This window comes from Phoca vitulina, unplaced genomic scaffold (genome assembly GCF_004348235.1).
Source record: "Phoca vitulina isolate PV1807 unplaced genomic scaffold, GSC_HSeal_1.0 scaffold131, whole genome shotgun sequence".
Classification (NCBI taxonomy): Eukaryota; Metazoa; Chordata; class Mammalia; order Carnivora; family Phocidae; genus Phoca; species Phoca vitulina.
In genome coordinates, this window is record NW_022589834.1 from 304,960 (window position 1) to 323,944 (window position 18,985).

Sequence of the window (18,985 nt, forward strand, 5' to 3'; positions counted from 1 at the left end):
GTCCAACTTAGTGATTCTACAACTCCATAGGTTACGCTTTGCTCCCCCCAAGCGTAGCTGCCATCTGTCACCATCCAGCACTATTACAGAATCATCGACTACATTCCCTATGCTGTGCCTTTTATTCCCATGACTTATTCATTCTACAACTGGAAACCTGTACCTCCCACTCCTCTTCTCCCATTTTGCCCATCCCCGCACCCCTCCCATCTGGCAACCATCAGTTTGTTCTCTGTATTTATGGGTCTGTCTGCTTTAAAACATCAGTAATATTCTCAACAAAATCCACAATCATCCCTCATCAGTTTCATTCAGGTCTGTGTAATTAGTTTTGTTCCACTCGACCTTGCAGCAGCGGTCTCACTAACCCGTCTACTTGTCAACTAGAGTTCTTGAAATCCTGACTCAGTTCATTGATATGGTCTCAAAGTCGTTTCAGCTATACCATAAAAAGCCTGTACTCAATATTTGGCAAAATCATTTTCCATGGGGCTCTGAGAAAGCCTTTCTTTGTTGAAGATGAAGCACTTTAGCTTGTACCTGATTGCAAGTGCTCTCAGGGACACATCAGACGAAAACACAACAAAACCATCTGTAAATAGCAAAGGACGTACAAAAGCTTTGGTTAACTTGCTGTGATCATTTTCAAAAATGAAAGATCTGATGAGAATTCATTACAAGAACAATAATGCAACTGACAAGGACATGTAGTTGTTTCTGTGGCATGCAAAACAATATAAAAGTCAATCCCAAAAAAGTTTTTAGACAGAATATCCATAAACATAATGATTAACCCTATTTCCAAAGAAGAGAGGGTATTATATCTAATTTATAAAAATGCATGAACATAATCGTTATAGAGACAAAAAGCCTTAAATATAACCTATAATAATCCTGATATATATATATACATGTATATATATATATATATATACACACCAAGCATACAGTTAGAATATCCCCAAAATATATCAAGAATATCAAGTAAAGAGGTTCAGTTAACTGGAGTAGGTCTTAAACATCTATATATTAATAAAATCCCATAGGTAAATACTGAGAATCCCCAATTGAAAATAATGACCTAGCAGATGTGAGATTCACAATAAAGAAGAAAAGTTGAAACCAAGTTAACATTAAAAAAATTTTTTAATTACCACTGAAAACACTATACTGTAGTCATCTAAAATCTGGCAAAGCAGCATAATGACTCTGACAAATAGAAACAAATCATGGCCAGTGAGGACACTGATGGATCTTTAGGAACTTCCTATACAATATACAATTTCTAAAATATTTATATTAATAACAATTTGCCTATACCAGTTTAACCTTGGGAAAGCTGAGCATCTCTTCTGATTTGGCAACTCTTCCTGTGCATCTCATCAATAGTAACATAACAAATAAACCCAATTATTTCTAGCACGTCTATTTATATAAGGTGAAAGAACAAATCTTTTGTGATTTTCCAGGGCCTTCTGGGATTCGATTAAGATAAGATGATGGATCACTGAAAAATGCTACTTGGTTCTCTATTTAACCAAAACCGTGATAAAAGATTTTTAACATAAACATAGGAGCTAATATGACCATAAAGAACCTCATCTCGGGGTGCCTGGGTGGCTCAGTCAGTTAAATGACCAGCTCTTGGTTTTGGCTCAGGTCATGTTCTCAGAGTCCTGCGATCAAGCCCTGCATTGGGGTCCATTGTTCAGCGCGGTCTGCTTGTCCCTTTCCCTCTGCTCTCCGCCCCCACCAGCCAGCTCTCAGGCTCTCACTCTCCAGCTGTCTCAAACAAATAAATAAATAAATCTTACAAAAAAGGAAAAAAGAACCTCATCTCTTTCCTAAGTAAGAAGACTTTGCTTTCTTAAATAATCAAGGCCATAAGAAAGTCAACATAAGCCATATAAGGTTATTCTAGAAAGACACAAAATCTTTTTTATTGAGGAAGATTACTTAGAGAGTGAAGCAAAACCTTTACAGCCTGTTATTGAGGATTACTTAGTGAAGCAAAACCTTTATAGCCTGTTATTAAGAGAAGGCCAATAATGCAAAAAAAATTACATTTTAACCAAGAGAAAACCAAACTCTAGCTCTGCAGCAGCGTATAATTTTTTTTTAATATTTTATTTATTTGAGAGAGAGGGACACAGCAAGAGAGGGAACACAAGCAGGGGGAGTGGGAGAGGGAGAAGCAGGCTTCCCGCTGAGCAGAGAGCCCGATGCGGGGCTCGATCCCAGGACGCTGGGATCATGACCTGAGCCGAAGGCAGACACTTAATGACTGAGCCACCCAGGCGCCCCAGCAGCATATAATTTTTGATACTGAAGTTCTTTTTGGAAATCTGATAAATAAGCCCATCAAACCTTAGCCAACTTTGATCTCAACAAATAAAATTCCCTTTCTGTGAACCTTCTGCCATTTCCTATATGCAAACACATCCTTTATAGTACAATTTCTATAAGTGGCCAAAAAGAACATGTTCATTAACAGACCCAAATACGTAGAGTTTTTCTCTGCATGTAAAAATAAAGAAGCAAAAGCATATAAACCCAAAATTATGCTTAATAATTAATGCATTCTCTTAGAAATGATATAGGTATCTAATGGATATCCATTAACTCAATTTAATATCAGCCCAAAGTTTTCAGTTACCTAAAGATCTTGTAAATTATCTTCAAGCTGACATACTACAAAACATAATTACTATTGAAATAAAGTTCGTTAGAATAATGATTAAATGAGGCTAAACAAATTTACATTTGTCATAGTCTCAAACATTTAGTAGAAGTAATGTTAGCTCATTTAATTAGTAAACCTGTAAAATTTAGGAAGAATATACTCAAGTAGAACAAAAATCTACATGTATATTTTACTTAACACTGATAAATTAGAAAAGACATAGCTAATTTTAGTAAACCAAATTTATTAAATTAGTCTTGTCTGCCAAAGATTTACCTAAATTATGCCAACTTGAATTCTTAAAACATTTGAGTTTGTTTCTAAAGGAATATTCTTTTAGTACATTAAAAGTCTTCAAAGTTTAATTTCCTTATTTTCTGGGAATTTTAGGAATATTCTATTTATCTAAGCACTTATTTCTATACTCCAGTGAGACTAGAGCTCCTTTAAGAACATATTACGAAAATATTACATGCAAAGGCCTTTCTGAATTACAGACATCATCATTATTAATATTATCTAAGCTATCGTCATAGGGAGGATGATCGTTAACAAATAACATCTCAGAGGAAAGGAAGGGGGCCAGGAGGTTTTTTAGAGGCAGGTATTCTTCTTTATATACCATATTATTTCTGCTTGCCTTGTTTGTTTGTTTTTTGGTTTTGTCTTTCTGTGCTTATGACTTGTCTCCCTAACTTAATTGTAGGCTCTGAGGGGAAAAAGTATGTCCTGTATTGATTTGTATTTCTCCTCCTCCCCCCTCCCTCCTCTTTACTTATTTATTTTTTATTGAAGTATAATTGACATACAATGTCCTATTAGTTTCAGGTATACATGATAGTGATTCAACATTTCTATGCACTACGAAATGATGCCCACAATAAGTCCGGTTACAATCTGTCACCATACCAAGTTATTACAATATTGTGGACTATATTCCCTATGCTGTACACTCCTCTTTTTGCCTAACACTTAACGTCCTGTCTTACCTATCCAAAAGTTATTGATGTTTCTCTTTTTTGTTGTGTTAAGACAGTAGACATAAAATGTAAGCCTTTCATGATTGGAAAACAGCATCCAGGAACTTTCAAAACTCTTATTTACAGAGAATTCGTGGGTGGACCAATCTTTTTCTCATATTGGTTTCTTCCCGGGTGCATATCTAAGGCCAAGCTATTTTTTGCTAGATGATCACTGAGTTCACTTTCATGAGAAAAATCAATGCTCAGTGATATTTTTTACCAACTTCCTGCTCGCCAGTGTACCTGTCTCATTGATTCAGCCTGTGAACCAGGGTATTGTTCAGAATATGAAACGTTATTATGGAAGAGATTTCATGAAGAAGTTTATGCATTGTGGACTAGAAAGATCTTACAATCTCATAGTACTGAAGATGCTATTTTAAATGATGCTCATGCTTAGAATTCTATTTCAAGTCAAGTATCAGGGAGAACTTGGGGAAGAAATGGGCTGGATATTTAAAGTGTCTGTGGAAGCTGAAGAGATTGAAGCATTTAGGATGAGGCCTTAAAAATAAACTATAATACATTTTTGATGATAAAGAGTGCTCTTTTTACATCTACACAACAAGACTTATTGGCAACTTAATAAAAAGAGTAGGCTAATAAGAGTAGGTCCCTCTTAATAGAGGAGTAGGTTAATGTTGACAAGAGGTTAAAGTGACACAGTATCACCAATAGCAGAAAAGTTAAAGGACACCAGTGAAGTCACTGAAGACAATTTTAGTGAAGGAAACAGTAACTTTAGAGGAGGCTGCTTCAGTCTCCCTTAATAATCACATTTACCGAAAGGCAACCACATGCCGCCCAGGAGGTTATGCATTTGTACATTTTACACTCAGCTTTTATGAGCAACAAGTGCAAAAACTTAAAAAAGAAAGAAACAACTTCTAGGTTATGTCATACGATCAGTACAGAGACTCCAATCTCCATCATCTTCTACATCTGGCTGAGCAAGATGGTCTTCAAGGCCCCTTCTAGATTCTAGCTTTCTTAAAGTCCTATAAGTGATGATCAGCGTTCATCATGATGACCCCAGGGTACTACAAGTTTTCAAAATCATTCCTGAATCATTAGAGAAAAGCTCTGTTTTGTCCAATATAGTTATAATATTCTAATTCTTTGAAAATCTGGGATCCTAAATTGGAAAATGTTACCAGTTGACCTGAATATGTAGTTTACCAAAACACTCCATCCCCTGATCGTTCTGAGCCATTTACTATATAATCTGTGTAGGTAGATTTTTGTTTTTCTTAAAAGAAGGGGGAATTGTAAGGGAATAGATCTCAAGGGTTAGAGCCTTGGCTGTAAAGACTCCCTTGGATTGCTTTTGGCTGTTGGCTGTAGCAACTTGTTTTCTTACAGAGATGAAGCATCTGGTTTTTGTTATCTCAATGATGCTGTCCTGGGAATATTACGATTGCGACGGAAATTTGACCGTATTCTCTATGTGGATTTGGATCTGCACCATGGAGATGGTAAGCCCTTCACTTTCAAAGGTGCTTTGCTGCTAGGCCAGAAGGTTTTTATCAGTAAAGCTGCTTCTAGGCGACTGGTAAAAGGAGAAATGCCTGTTGCAATTGAAATTCTTCTAGAATCCTAAAGTAAGGTAGAAGAGAGATTCTTTTAAGTGACGTAGTTCCTCCTGTGCTGACCAAGATGCTTTAAAATACCAGGTTCCTGTCATTTCCCCTCCCCTCTCCTCCACCAACAAAGTTCTCCAGGAGAGAACGGTAAGAAGTGGAAATCTTGTCCAGTGCATACTCAGCGCTCAGTCACCTCCCTCAGGGCACTTGCATAGGTTCTAAGTGAAATCGGCCGTTACAGCTGACAGCCTTGTTGCTACTCTTAAGATTGAATGAGTGTATGATGGACTGACACTCTGAATTTTTCGCCCATAGGGATACCAACTCATGTAGTGATCAGAATCTGTGCCACTTTCTTTGTATTGCTAAAATATTTAGTGCTGCACAAACTCAGGGCACCTTGTGTAACTTTTTTTTTTTTTAAGATTTTATTTATTTGACAGAGAGAGACACAGCGAGAGAGGGAACACAAGCAGGGGGAGTGGGAGAGGGAGAAGCAGACTCCCCGCTGAGCAGGGAGCCCGATGCGGGGCTCGATCCCAGGACCCTGGGATCACGACCCTAGCCGAAGGCAGACGCTAAACGACAGAGCCACCCAGGCGCCCCCACCTGGTGTAACTTTTAACAGCAGCAGAATCTTGATTTGCCTCACACAATTAATGCCCCCTTATAGGATTTCACTGGAAGGATGCTACCCAAGCCCTCCTACGTACTTTCCATCTAGAATGTAGAGCTTCAGTGACAGTTACCCACTTGCTGTTTCTTTAATAAATCCTGTGTGTGACACATGTTTCCGATGACCTAGGAACACTTATCCAGTAAAATTAATTAAGGGTATCCCCTCCTCTCCTCCCCACCAGTGATGGCTGCTTCCCTGTTTCCAGAGATTTTGGGAGACAAACTAACATAATCAAGGCATAAGTGAGGAAAAGAATAGTATATGACAGGGGATAGGATCAGCTCTCCTGCCAAAACAGAAAAAGAAGGAAGAAATTGTGGGGGAGACCTCCCCAAGGAGTTCATCTAGATGGATGCTTCCATGGAATGGTGACAGAAAATTAAAGGTAACAGAGAAAAGAGTTAAAACAACCAACTTACCACTTTGAGAACCACGTCCACTGAGTATCTGAATCCTCAGCCAACGCGAAACAGCCTTGCTCAAAAACCTTCAGAGGCTCCTTATTGCCTGTAACGAGGGTAACATTTGGCCCATGGCTTGTTTTTGTATGGCCAGCAATTTAAGAATTTTTTTTTTTACATTCTTACAAGGTCATAAAGAAAAAAAAAAACGTAGTAGAGACCATGTAGGCTTGGCAAAGCCTAAAATATTTGCCATGTAGCCCCTTGGTCGGCTAACCCTTGGCCTATAACACTGGTTCTCAAATTCGCATATGTAGCATGGCGACCCCAGGAAGCTTGTTTTAAAATGCAGATTCCTGGGCCATGTCCACCAGATACTCAGATTCAGTAGGTCCGGTCACGAAACGCAAGAAGCTGCATTTTAGCTGCAGTCCAGCCAGTCCACAGGCCACACTTTAAAAAGCAGTGCTCTGCAAGGTAAAGTCCGCACTCTTTGCCCTGTCTTTTGAGGCCTGCCTGAAAGAGACCTTGCCTCCTCTCGCCAGTCTTCTCACTCACTACCTGCTGTCCAGGCTACTCGACTCAGTGATCCCCAGACATGTCTCAGTGCTCCCACCGTGCCCCCCCCCCGACTTTGCATTACTCTTTCCTAACTTAGTTTTGCTTTTTCCTCCAAGTTCTCCCCAGGAGCTCAAGTTCCAACAGTAGCACATTTGCCCTAACCACTCCAGCCCAAGTGTTCTCTCCCCTCCTCAAGTCCTGTATTGTTTATATCGCTGACTTGCTATTTAATTATATATTGTCTTGTATTGTTAGTTAAATCTTTAATGTGTCTATGTCTTCTCCTCCCATAGAAACTTTCAGTTCCTCCAGAGCAGAGATCAAGTTGTTTACTTCTTTCTGTCCTGCACAATGGCTTGAACAAACAGAACTATGCATATAGCAGTGGTTCAGTAAAATATTTGTTGAATGAATGATTATGAAATTCAAACTGTTAGTCTCAGAGCTCAAGAATAGAATCAACTCTAATTGAACCACGTAAGAATGAAATGACTGTCACCTGAAACCGTTCTTTCCATTTGCAATGTTATTTCTACACCATTTAGAGTTTCCTGTTTTAGCCCAACTTTTATGGTGTGTTTCATTTCAGTTTATTTCCCCCTCTTCAGCACCTCCCTTCCAGTGACCTCTGCCCTGCCTCCAAACTCTTACACATTTGGTTTATTTTAAATCTCCCATGATTCCATAACTAGCATTCTGTGGTGGCTTCGCTAGCACTCTTAGCCTGTCCTCACTTTCTTTCACCTCCTTTTGTTTACCTAACCACTGTTCTCTTTCACACTTAGCCCCATACCCTCCACCTATCTGTCTGTGTCCCTTTTTTAAAGTGTGATTTGCTAACAATACCTAATGGCATTTCCTGTGAGAGGAGATACAAATAGCTACTAAACATACGATAAGGTCCTCAACACTCTAACACTCAGAGAAACGCAAACTAAACAAGATCCTTTTTTCTGCCTAAGTTTAAAAAGAATAACACCCATTGACAGTCAGGGTGTGAGAAAATGGGAACCCTCGTACACCACCGATAGAAGGATAAATTGGTACCACCTTTGTGGATCAAGAAATAATCAGGATTTTTATGAATTGTCCTTGTTTATACTTCAGTTTCTAAATTAAAATGCGATTTTAATGTTTTGTTTTGTTTTATTTTGTTTACTTAATGCCTTGTGCCTGGAGCCTTTAACTGGTTTTAACTGCCTCCCTGGGGCAAAACATAAGGCTTGGGAAATTCAAACATACCTGTGATACACAAATACAGTTAATATTTTTCTAAGGTCTCTTTTGGCCTCTAATGAAGACTGAAAGCATTAAGTAAACACAGAGACAGTTTCTTTATTTGAAGTATAGAAGAGGATAGTACATGAATTTGCTAATAGTCCTTCCATTTCACAAATGGACTATCTGAATATAGTATGACAATAGGTGATTCTGGGAGGAAAGGTGTGGAGGTGGGCAGTGCATTTATCTGAAATAAGTAGTGGCTCGTAAGAGTTACATCTTCCATCTCCCAAACCTGTATTCATTTTCTGCCTCTGTTTAAATGGAAAGGAGACACCTTTCTAGAAAAGCACCCCCCCCAACCTTCTTTCTTCAAGCTTTAAAACTTTGTTATAAAGGTACTATTAAGGGATACGCCAGGACTGTTAGCCTTCCTTGTTTTGGCGAGAAAGATATACTCTAAACTGCTTAGACTTTGGGTGATTGGCACTTATAACCAAATCTGTATCATAGAGAAGCACTTTATAATTAGGTTTTCACTACATGATGCCTCATGTTTATATTAGTCATATATTGCAGAGGATTGCCACATTGTACTTCTTTGGGAAAAAAAAAATCCCAAGAATTTAACTAGAACCACTGAAACAAAACAGATCATAAAACTTCCAAGATGGTGCCAGTTCCCTATTGATAATGCTTCGATTCTGAGCTCGAGCCCTCCACACCTTTTAGAAGAGGTTTTTTGTTTTGTTTTGTTTCTTTTTTAAAAAAGATTTTATTTATTTATTTTTGTGAGAGAGAGAGAGAGCATGAGCAGGGGGAGGGGTAGAGGGAGAAGCGGACTCCCCGCCGAGCAGGGAGCCCAATGCGGGGCTCAATCCCAGGACCCCGGGATCATGACCTGAGCCGAAGGCAGCCGCTTAACCGTCTGAGCCCCCCAGGCGTCCTAGAAGAGGTTGTCTAAGGGAGCCTGGACACCCGTTGCTTGGAAAGGGCAAGTCAAGTTATAACTTGCCGTGCATTTGAAAAGGAACCCCAAAACTTCACTTGGGACCAGAGTTTACCTCATCCTATAACAACAGAGATCAAAGACTGGAGGGTCTTGTTCCTTTTATTCCTCAGCTTGTTAGCTTTATTATTGCTCTCCTCCCTCTTACTTCCCACAGCTGCTTCCTAGCATTTCAGTTGTTGCAAACGGGAGTTGCATATATAAAGTGATTCTTCTGCTGTTTTTTTTTTCCTCTGGTAGGTGTAGAAGATGCCTTCAGTTTCACCTCCAAAGTCATGACAGTGTCCCTGCACAAATTCTCCCCGGGATTTTTCCCAGGCAAGTAATCTGTGTGCTCAGTATTACATTTGAAGAAGAAATGCTACAGCTCTTCTATACATGCTTACGTTTCATATTTAGATAGTTCCATGCTGTTGGTACTTTATTGGTGTTACTCTGTGCAACATTTTAACACAGGTCATTTCAGGCGACAATGATAGGAGGAATGAACTACTGTTTCTCCAGATGACTTTTATGGACTGTCAATAGCTCACTTATACTTCCTGTCCTATCAGATACCCTTTGTAACTCCTAACGTCCTGATAAGTGCAATGATATACTAATATTATATCAATCCAAGACATATGGAAAGTCAAGCAAAGCAGTTCACCTTTTTCTGTTCTTTAATTTGATCTAGCCAAGTGGAAACTAAGGTTTTTCCATTTTCTTATGGTTTTCCTCTTTCCCCAACATTGTTTACATCAGTTACTTCTCTGTATTATTTTTCTTAATTTCATTCCCTCAGAAATCATCGCTAATCCAGGACCATTCTTCTACTTGACGTTTTACTGTCCTGAAGTCCTATCAGAGAATCCTTCGAGTTTTCTAATGCTCGTGTTCTTAAAACTGTTCCTGGTGCTCCTCTCTTTCACAGGAACAGGTGACGTGTCTGATGTTGGCCTAGGGAAGGGACGGTACTACAGTGTAAATGTGCCCATTCAGGACGGCATACAGGATGAGAAGTATTACCACATCTGTGAAAGGTATGGCAGTAACACTGGGCCAGTAACAAGTGGATTGCGTTTCTGTAGGATGAAAGGACCCCCAATCTTACAGAATTCTTGTTGTCAAGGAACAATTTGGGGAAAAAAAAAAAAAGAGCCACTGTATACCTATGTAGCTTTTGTACACTGATCGTTGTACTTAATTGATCAGGTTGCCATCACTTGTTTAGGAGAGCTGAGCGTTTAGAACAGAGCCACACTCTTGGTTTGATCTTACCTGCTGCCCCATCTGATTAAGGTCATCCCAAGAGCAGAGCTTCTGAGCTGGCCTGGGTTATCCCTTGTCTGCTACTTTCTTAGCCAAAACCTGCATGTATTTCATTCCATTAGCCTGCGAGGGTTCATTTCCACGTCCCATTATGGAGATCTGCTTCCACCCACTGGTGTGAATATTAGAAAGTTCTTCATTACGAGTTCTTGAGTTCTGTCCTTTGCGTTACAATTGGGGTCAGAAATCTGTTCTTTTTACACTGTGGTTAAGGATCAAATTCCAGCCACTTGTAGGAAGACAGTTTGGTGCCAACGAGGACGTGTAGACCATTGGGACTGAAAAGCCCTACAGAACGGGGCGGGGGGGAGGGGTAAACTCATATGCATAAAAATTGCGATTGGTCAGGTACAAATTCACTGCTGACATCGGCAGTAGAGAAAGTAAGTCTGACTAGAAGTCAGCAAGTCAACATTACTTAAGGTAAGTAATGGGGATGGAGGTGCTTTTGATTCCTAGCCCACTCAGCTCAGATTTTGCCCACCCTCTGGTGGAAACAGGGACTCCCCAAAGGAGCCCACGTTGGCCATCATCACCAGCGGTTGTATAAACAAAGCAGAAGTATTAAAAAATAAAAACTTGATGCTTCAAAGGTGCCTCTTAGCTCAAGAGATTTGGCAAGCCAAGTCATCATGCAGCAGCTCTAGCCTCTTCATGGTTTTGATCATGTCCCCTGGCTACCTCTGTATTGTCAGACTGAAAAGGCCTTTATTTTTGGAGCCTGCCATTGATGGTTTTAATTGCCTTTCTTTGTTCCCCTCAGGCTCTGTTCTGTCCTTGAGATGTGCAGATCAGAGCTGCTTATGTAACTTTACCAATGAAGATATCCTGTGGTTCTGTGTAAAAGGAGAATTATTTTGTTTTTCTTTTAATCCCCTTCTCGAGAGTGTTCAACATTTTGCTGTCCTTTTTTTTTTTTTTTTTTTTTTTAACCATAGCAAGAAACTCGGTTTTTCTCTTCGGTGCTCTCTCCACAGGGTTTCCTAGCGCTTGCTTTTTCCTGGGCCTTAATTGAAAAGTCAGCACCCATCATCCTGCAGGGAGGGTTTGTAGTACCTGGCCTTCCCTAAATAAATTACCTTACACATGCCCCTATTGAAGCCCATCTGCCAATCATAAAACCCTCTGGAGATCTACTTTTATCCCCCATCATTTTGGCATTTCACTGACTAGAAAAGCTGAGTATTCTCTGCCGACCTGGGGAGTGCCCACTCCCAAGGAAATCTACTACTCACCCTCCTTCCGTGAGCATAATGTCTGTTTCTCCCTTATATTTTCTCTCTCTCTCTCTCTCTCTCTCTCTAAACCAGTTCCTACTACAGGACAAAAAAAAAAAAATGTTTAATCCCATAGTAATTCCTGTTTCAACATAGATTCGGTATCAGACTTAATTAGAAGCATTTAAAAAGTGAATTTAGTGGACGCCTGGGTGGCTCAGTTGGTTGGGCGTCTACCTTCAGCTCAGGTCATGATCCCAGGGGCCTGGGATCGAGCCCCGCATCGGGTTCCCTACTTGGTGGGGAGCCTGCTTCTTCCTCTCCCTCTACCATTCCCTCCACTTGTGCTCTCTGGCTGTCTATCTCTCTGTCAAATAAATAAATAAAATCTTTTTAAAAATAAATAATAAAAATAAATAATAAATAATAAATAAAAAGTGAATTTAGCCCCAAAGAAAAGATCCACGGGCAATCACATATATGATTTCCCTTTACAGAAATCATGTTGCAGCCCCCACCCTAGTGTACAGGAGGCCAGCACTGATTAAAGATTCTCCCAGCTTGCTTACTAAAGTACCAGACACTCATCACCTTATAGTTCCCAGGGCCCCTTTTGTGTCATGGAGGCACACCACCAATCTACACAGTGATCATCCAGAATAACAGGTTCCGGGTTTTCATGAGAGGTACAATAATTGTCCCCTTTGATTTCTTTCAGAAGTCAAGTCTGGTCAAGGCGTTATGTGAAGGCACTTCTGATTCCAAGGGTGCCAGGAAGGCTTCCTGACCCAAACACCTCTCCCATCTGTTGCCTGAAATTCCTTTAACAGGAAATATACTTTTATTCTACAATGAGAAATAGGTTTTTAAAGTGGAGTTTTGCCACAACCCCTCCTCCTAACTTTCACTCTGCCAGAGACGTATGCTTTCTCCATAGCAAGTTTTGAAAGGGTTAAGAGCACGAGCACCCTGAGCATTCAGAGGAGCAAGAATTGGGTTAGTGGAGCAGTAGAAGGAAAGAGGCACAAAAAACCAAAACAATCTTTTCCAACTAAATAGTTTTGCAGAGGTTCAGCCCTGGTAACTATATCACTTAGGTCCAGTCATTATGTTTTTGACTGCTTGTAGTTTGTTGCTGGGGAGCAGAGTCTCTTGCCCTTTTTCCATTATGCTCGCTGACCCATTTGCCTACCTCAAAAGATATAGTCAACACAGGAATGGCTTACTCATGTAAAAAAGTCGTGCAGTATATCTGCTGTCTCCTTTTAATCCTTCGTGTTCCATGAGCCCACTGATTTTCTGGCTCGCTCCTTACCTCTGGTAAATAAAAGATCTCTTATTACTGGTTCACTTAAAAGATGCTCTAATTTTCGTTTGCCACTCAATTTCTAGTTTGCTCCTGAACTGCCTCTCCCTGTGGGATTCATGAGTCCTTTTTCCTTTACTATCCTTTCTTCCTGTATGGCTTTTTCCTCTGCTATAGCATTTTTGACTTTGCCAGCTAGTCTGACTTAATGATTTCATCTTAAGGTTGAGCACACCCTCTTTTTTTTTTTAAGATTTTATTTATTTGAGAGAAAGAGAGAGGGAGAGAGAGCACAAGTGGGAGGAGGGGCAGAGGGAGAAAGAGAAGCAGATTCCCCGCTGAGTGGGGAGCCCGCCGTGGGGCTCAATCCCAGGACCCCGGGATCATGACCTGAGCCAAAGGCAGACACTTAACCGACTGAGTCACCCAGGCACCCCGAGCACACCCTCTTAATTTAAGAAAAAAACAGGGGAGGGGGGCTTAGGGTTTTTTTTTTTAATAGACTAGATAAGGAATCTACATAGACATTTTCAGCACCAAAAGACCTTGGGTTCCATCTTATATGCAAGATAATCTCAGTCAGAGATACCTAGGTCATTCAATACTCATTTGGAAGGGCAAGGGTCACTGATTCCCAAAAGCTTCCCATAATTTTCATGGGAGCTACTAGAGTTGGTATTATAAGTAGAACCCTGTTTTAACTAGCATAAAGGAATATCAACATCATTCTTGTAAGCACACCTCCTCCTTCAAATAGAAGCTGTGGGCCCAGTAGAGAGACGATGGTTATATTCTTGATTTACATGAAAGCCCACTCCCCCTCCTTGGCCACATGCACACATACACACAAAGTTTGCTGGAAGAGGAAGGCTGTTTTGCCAAAGGGAGGGTTTTGCTGGTTTCCAAGCTATGTCATCTGAAGGAGGAAATACTGCTCTGCCTATGTTTAACTTGTTCTTGCTCTCTAACTGCATCTGAATGCAATGAGATAGTCTTAATAATGTTTAAGCTATTACCTAAAACATTGCGTTGATGACTTTGGGAGCATTTATAGTTAAAGACTATGGGACAGAAGGACAATGACACGTACGTCCTTGCTGTGGGTTCAAGAGAGGTTTTGATAAATAGTAGGGTACTGCTCTGAAACCTCAAATCTTGCAAAATGACCAAACCACTTGCCCACTGTGAACTGTTATGACATATGTGTAGTTTGAAGAAGAAATTCAGGGTTGTACTTAAACTTCTTAGTTTTTATGCTACCTATCATTTTATAGCTCTAACAGCCAAAAAACAGCCTTTACTAAATATCCAATTAGTATATACCTCATAGGAAAGCTAGCTTTCCTATGAGGTATATACTAATATATATATATATATTATATTAATAATATATCTATATTATATTATATATAATATATATATATAGTGTGTGTATGGATACAAAATATATTGAAGTTGACAGTTCAACATTTTGGAAAAAACACCCTCACATTTTATTAAGAATATTCAACTATTAACTTGGTAAGATAATTAAGTACAGACACTGCATAAATATTTCACCGAAAGAAAAACACATTGTTAAACAAACTTCACAATGAACAGGACTAATGAAAGGCTCTATTAAACAGGACTTTTCATGCAATAGCAGTCTTTATATCCACATATGCAAAACTTTGCTCATAAGAGCTATCAACCCAACCAAGGAAATAATCTCATTCTGCTGAACTAGGGTTCCTAATAGTAGTTTATTAAAGTAAAAGTCTACCTGTATTCAGTCCTTGGCCTATTTACCTTGAGTCCTGTGGCTTATCTTCTGTAGCTCAAAATTGAAAGAAACCTTTCTTACCCCTCAAAGACCACTGACCTAAAGAAAAATTTAAAGATTCCAGAAGTGGAAAAAAAAAACTTAATATTTTCCTCCTTTCTTTTATGAGAGAAATATTATACTACTCTATTGTAAATAATTTTTTATAACTCTTCAACTGCTAACTGCAAATGTTAATTGTCCTGTGCATGGGCTAACCAGAGTAAACTACCCAGAAAGAACTTGTTCTCTAGGGCAACAGCAAGCTCATTAAAGGAAGAGCTCATTTAAGCCGAAGGTTTTTTTTTAAGATTTTATTTTTTTTATTTATTTCACAGAGATAGAGAGCACAAGTAGGCAGAGCGGCAGGCAGAGGGAGAGGGAGAAGCAGGCTCCCCACTGAGCAGGGAGCCCGATACGGGGCTCGATCCCAGGACCCTGGGATCATGACCTGAGCTGAAGTCAGATGCCTAACCGACTGAGCCACCCAGGCGTCCCTAAGCCTAAGTTTTTATTCCTTTGGGGAATTCCTTTTGTCCATCTATACTGAGCTCCACGGCTATCCAACAAGGAAGAGAAAAAAGCATCACTAATACTTAATGTAATGTCTCAGTAGTTTATGTTTATTGTGTGAGCCAGAATTCACCTCTCGGAAGCCACTCTGACCTCCCTACGAAAGAACTGAGCACCTCAAGTCATCTTACAAGATTTTTAAAACATTAAAAAAATAAAGTGGGGGAGCTACCATGCAAGTAGGGGATTTGTGTATGTTTAAGTATAATAACACGGTTTTATTCATTCATTCAGCAAATATCTGTTGAGCATCTGCTTTATGCCGGCACCGTATCTAGGTACTGACGGTGGTAAACAAGACGGATTAGGCTCCCACCCTGGAGCGTAGCTCCAAGGGAGCACTTGCCTATGTCAGGAATTGCACGAAACATTTATTTGATCCTTCTCATTTGATCCTTATAGCAACATATAATCTACAATGCCTACAAAGGTAGGTATTCTGATTCCCATCTTACAAATGAGAAAACTAGAGCTTAGAAAAATTGATTTGCTTCAGGTCACACAACCAGTAAGTGGTGAAGCCAGAGTTTAAATCCACATCTGTCTGCCTGTTAGCCATCAGCTACCATGTCCCCGAAGTGTCACCTAGAAGTATGAATTTTTTTTCACAAGGCAAAAATACCATCCCCAAGACTTCTTGGAAAATTTTATCTCGGGGGATTACAGAAAACCCCTTTAAAAAGAAGCCATTTAAGTTTATGCATATGAGCCACATGATTTATAGTATACATAATTCGTCGTGTTTATGTTCGTGAAAGTGCAACTTGGGTTTTTGGGGGGAAAATAGAATCTCCTGATCCTGAGGAATTCATTTGTAATTTTATGGATAGAAAACAAGAATAACTATTGCCAGATTTTACTTCTTGGGTTTTAAATTCCTAATTAAAGTTTGGAAACATGGAGATTGTGTAAATCTGCTTTTTCCTTTATTTTCAATGGAGAAAATCCTGACTTTCTGCTTTAGAAAAGTAAAGAGTGTCACATGTCATTTTATAGAGGTCTTCTCATGGAATTATATCCGTTTCACGTGTGTTTCTTTAGATTGGTATTGCTAAAGACTTTTAACATTATGCATTTTTGCAACTGTAGGCATAATTTATATCATCTCTTGGTCCTGGCAGAAGGCCCTATCTACGTGTAGGGTAGAGATTCTTCGTCCGTGCTATCAGCCATTCATCCATACCGATGGAATAAAATGAGAACCAAGAGACATCGCTAAAGGACATTTAAGTGAAATGTTTCCATTCAGTATTGACTTTTAATGTTAATATTTAAAGAAGAGATGTTTTAATGATGATAGGTTTTTCTTTCATTGTAATGATAAATCATCTAGAATTTATCTTCCACTTGGGACTCCAAACTCCTTATCATTCAATTTTACAATCAGGTAGATAGATTCTCAGTGAAAGAGAACCCAACAATTATAGCCTACTGCTCTAGGCTTGGTGATGTGGCAAAAGCTATACAAGTACGTGTTCATACATAAATATTTTAAGCAATACAAATATTTTGAAATTCTCTTTCAATTGATGAGAAGGGAAGAATCCTCTAGAAATCTGCATTTAAGAACAGATATTCAGATAGCCTTACTTACATTTTTATCACAATCTGAGAGCTGGTAAAAATTCTTTACAAAATTTTTCTCCCCCACTTCAGTTGGGTCAGGCTTCACCACCCTGATCATCCCTAGCTCACTTTGGCCCAGTGATAAAGGCAACAGAATCTGCTACTTCATTTTCTAAGCCTTACACTTTGATCTCAGCCCTCTATGAGTAAGATATTTGCATTAAATGCTTTTGGTCTATTTGGTAAACTTCTATCCTGCCTCTATGTGTGGTATGGCAGATGTAAAATTGCCTATTGTTTCTGGAAGAGGGATGACTCAGACACTAATTAAATTTGCTATTAACATTAGCCACAGGTGAAAATGAGGCCAAAATGGGCCATTCGTTTATTGTTCCTAGTTTGATGTGTCTTTTAAGATATTACATTCAAAAGATATCAAGTGCCTATGAATATAGGATAATTTGGAGGGAGGATACTGACCTCAATTATCTAAATTGTCCTGTACCCTCTGTCAGTGCGCTCACCCTGCCTGTCCCCAGTACTTAGTTAGGGTTGCAGTGGAGAACTGGTTTTTTTTTTTTCCCTCTCTGATCCTTTGAGCTTTAAATCCAGGTGCTTAGGGGTACCTTGGTGGCTCAGTTAAGCGTCTGCCTTTGGCTCAGGTCATGATCCCGGGGTCCTGGGATCGAGCCCCACATCGGGCTCCCTGCTCGGAGGGGAGCCTGCTTCTCCCTCAGCCTGCCGCTCCCCCTGCTTGTGTTCTCTCTCTCTCTCTCTCTGACCAATAAATAAATAAAATCTCTTTAAAAATAAATAAATCTAAATAAATAAATCAATCCAGGTGGTTAGAGGGACAGTTCTTATATTCGTCTCCTCTCCCTCTTGGCCAGTGTCTTTCATGACCAGGAGTTCCTAAACTCCTGCACCAAGTAGCCCTGACACAATGACAGCCCCCTACTCCAGCAGTCTTCACAGGTGATATTTTTTTCATTTAAGTCAAGGAGGCCAATCTGGAATTCTGTGGGTTGGTTCTGCCAGTCCGGTGTGTACCTTTCCTTCTCTCTTCTTAGTGCTGAATGATCCTTATGCCCTGGAGAAAGTGACCTGATTCTTCCACAGCAGTTTAATAGGTTCTGATGCTAGAACATGCTCTGAAACTATCCAGAGACAGGAAGACCATGCTCATAAATGGAAATCTTGGGAATTATACCCTTTCGTGCAGGGCTGCTCTGAAAAGAATTCTAAAATTGACCATATCTGTACTTGATAGAATGTTCTGACATCAAACTCATATTACCCCTCTCAGCTGCTGTCCACGATGTACCCCCTACCCCCATCCCAAGTCTCCCCCCTCCGATGTTATCTTATCACTGCTCTGTCCCTTCAGTCAAGCCAAGAAAAACTACCCTTTAGGCTTTGCTTTCACATGTTATAGCTTTTCATGACCGCGCCTGACACTGCTGTTCCACCCAGCAGCTGCCAGCACTGATGAGCTGCCTTGGTGTATTCTGTTGACATGGACCATACAGAGATTAAGTCAGGTCTGGTGTCCCCCACCTGACAAAAAGGCCCGATGCTAAATTGGGCTGAGCTCTGCTCTCTGTGCACTGTTACCCACTGCACTATCAGGAAAGAGGCATACCCACTGGTCTCCAAAGAAGGACCAAAGAACAGACCCCTATAACCCAGCAATTGCACTCCTGCGTTATTTACCCCAAAGACACAGATATAGTGAAAAGAAGGGCCATATGCACCCCAACGTTCATAGCGGCAATGTCCGCAATAGCCAAACTGTGGAAAGAGCCAAGATGCCCTTCAACAGATGAATGGATAAAGAAGATGTGGTCCATATATACAATGGAATATTACTCAGCCATCAGAAAGGATGAATACCCAACTTTTACATCAACATGGATGGGACTGGAGGAGATTATGCTAAGTCAAATAAGTCAAGCAGAGAAAGTCATTATCATATGGTTTCACTAATTTATGGAACATAAGGAATAGCATGGAGGACACTAGGAGAAGGAAGGGAAAAATGAAGGGAGG

At 40.0% G+C, this 18,985-nt stretch overlaps 1 protein-coding gene across 3 annotated transcripts in view; it reads left to right on the plus strand.

Moving 5' to 3' along the window:
* The window catches only part of HDAC8 (histone deacetylase 8), a 212,805-nt gene that overhangs the window by 55,434 nt on the left and 138,386 nt on the right, over positions 1-18,985 (plus strand). For all 3 annotated transcript variants that reach the window (XM_032399146.1, XM_032399148.1, XM_032399149.1), the window contains 3 exons: positions 5,068-5,180; positions 9,400-9,477; positions 10,073-10,181. In XM_032399146.1, the coding sequence (XP_032255037.1) occupies positions 5,068-5,180; positions 9,400-9,477; positions 10,073-10,181 (300 nt within the window). The remainder of the gene's footprint in view (positions 1-5,067; positions 5,181-9,399; positions 9,478-10,072; positions 10,182-18,985) is intronic.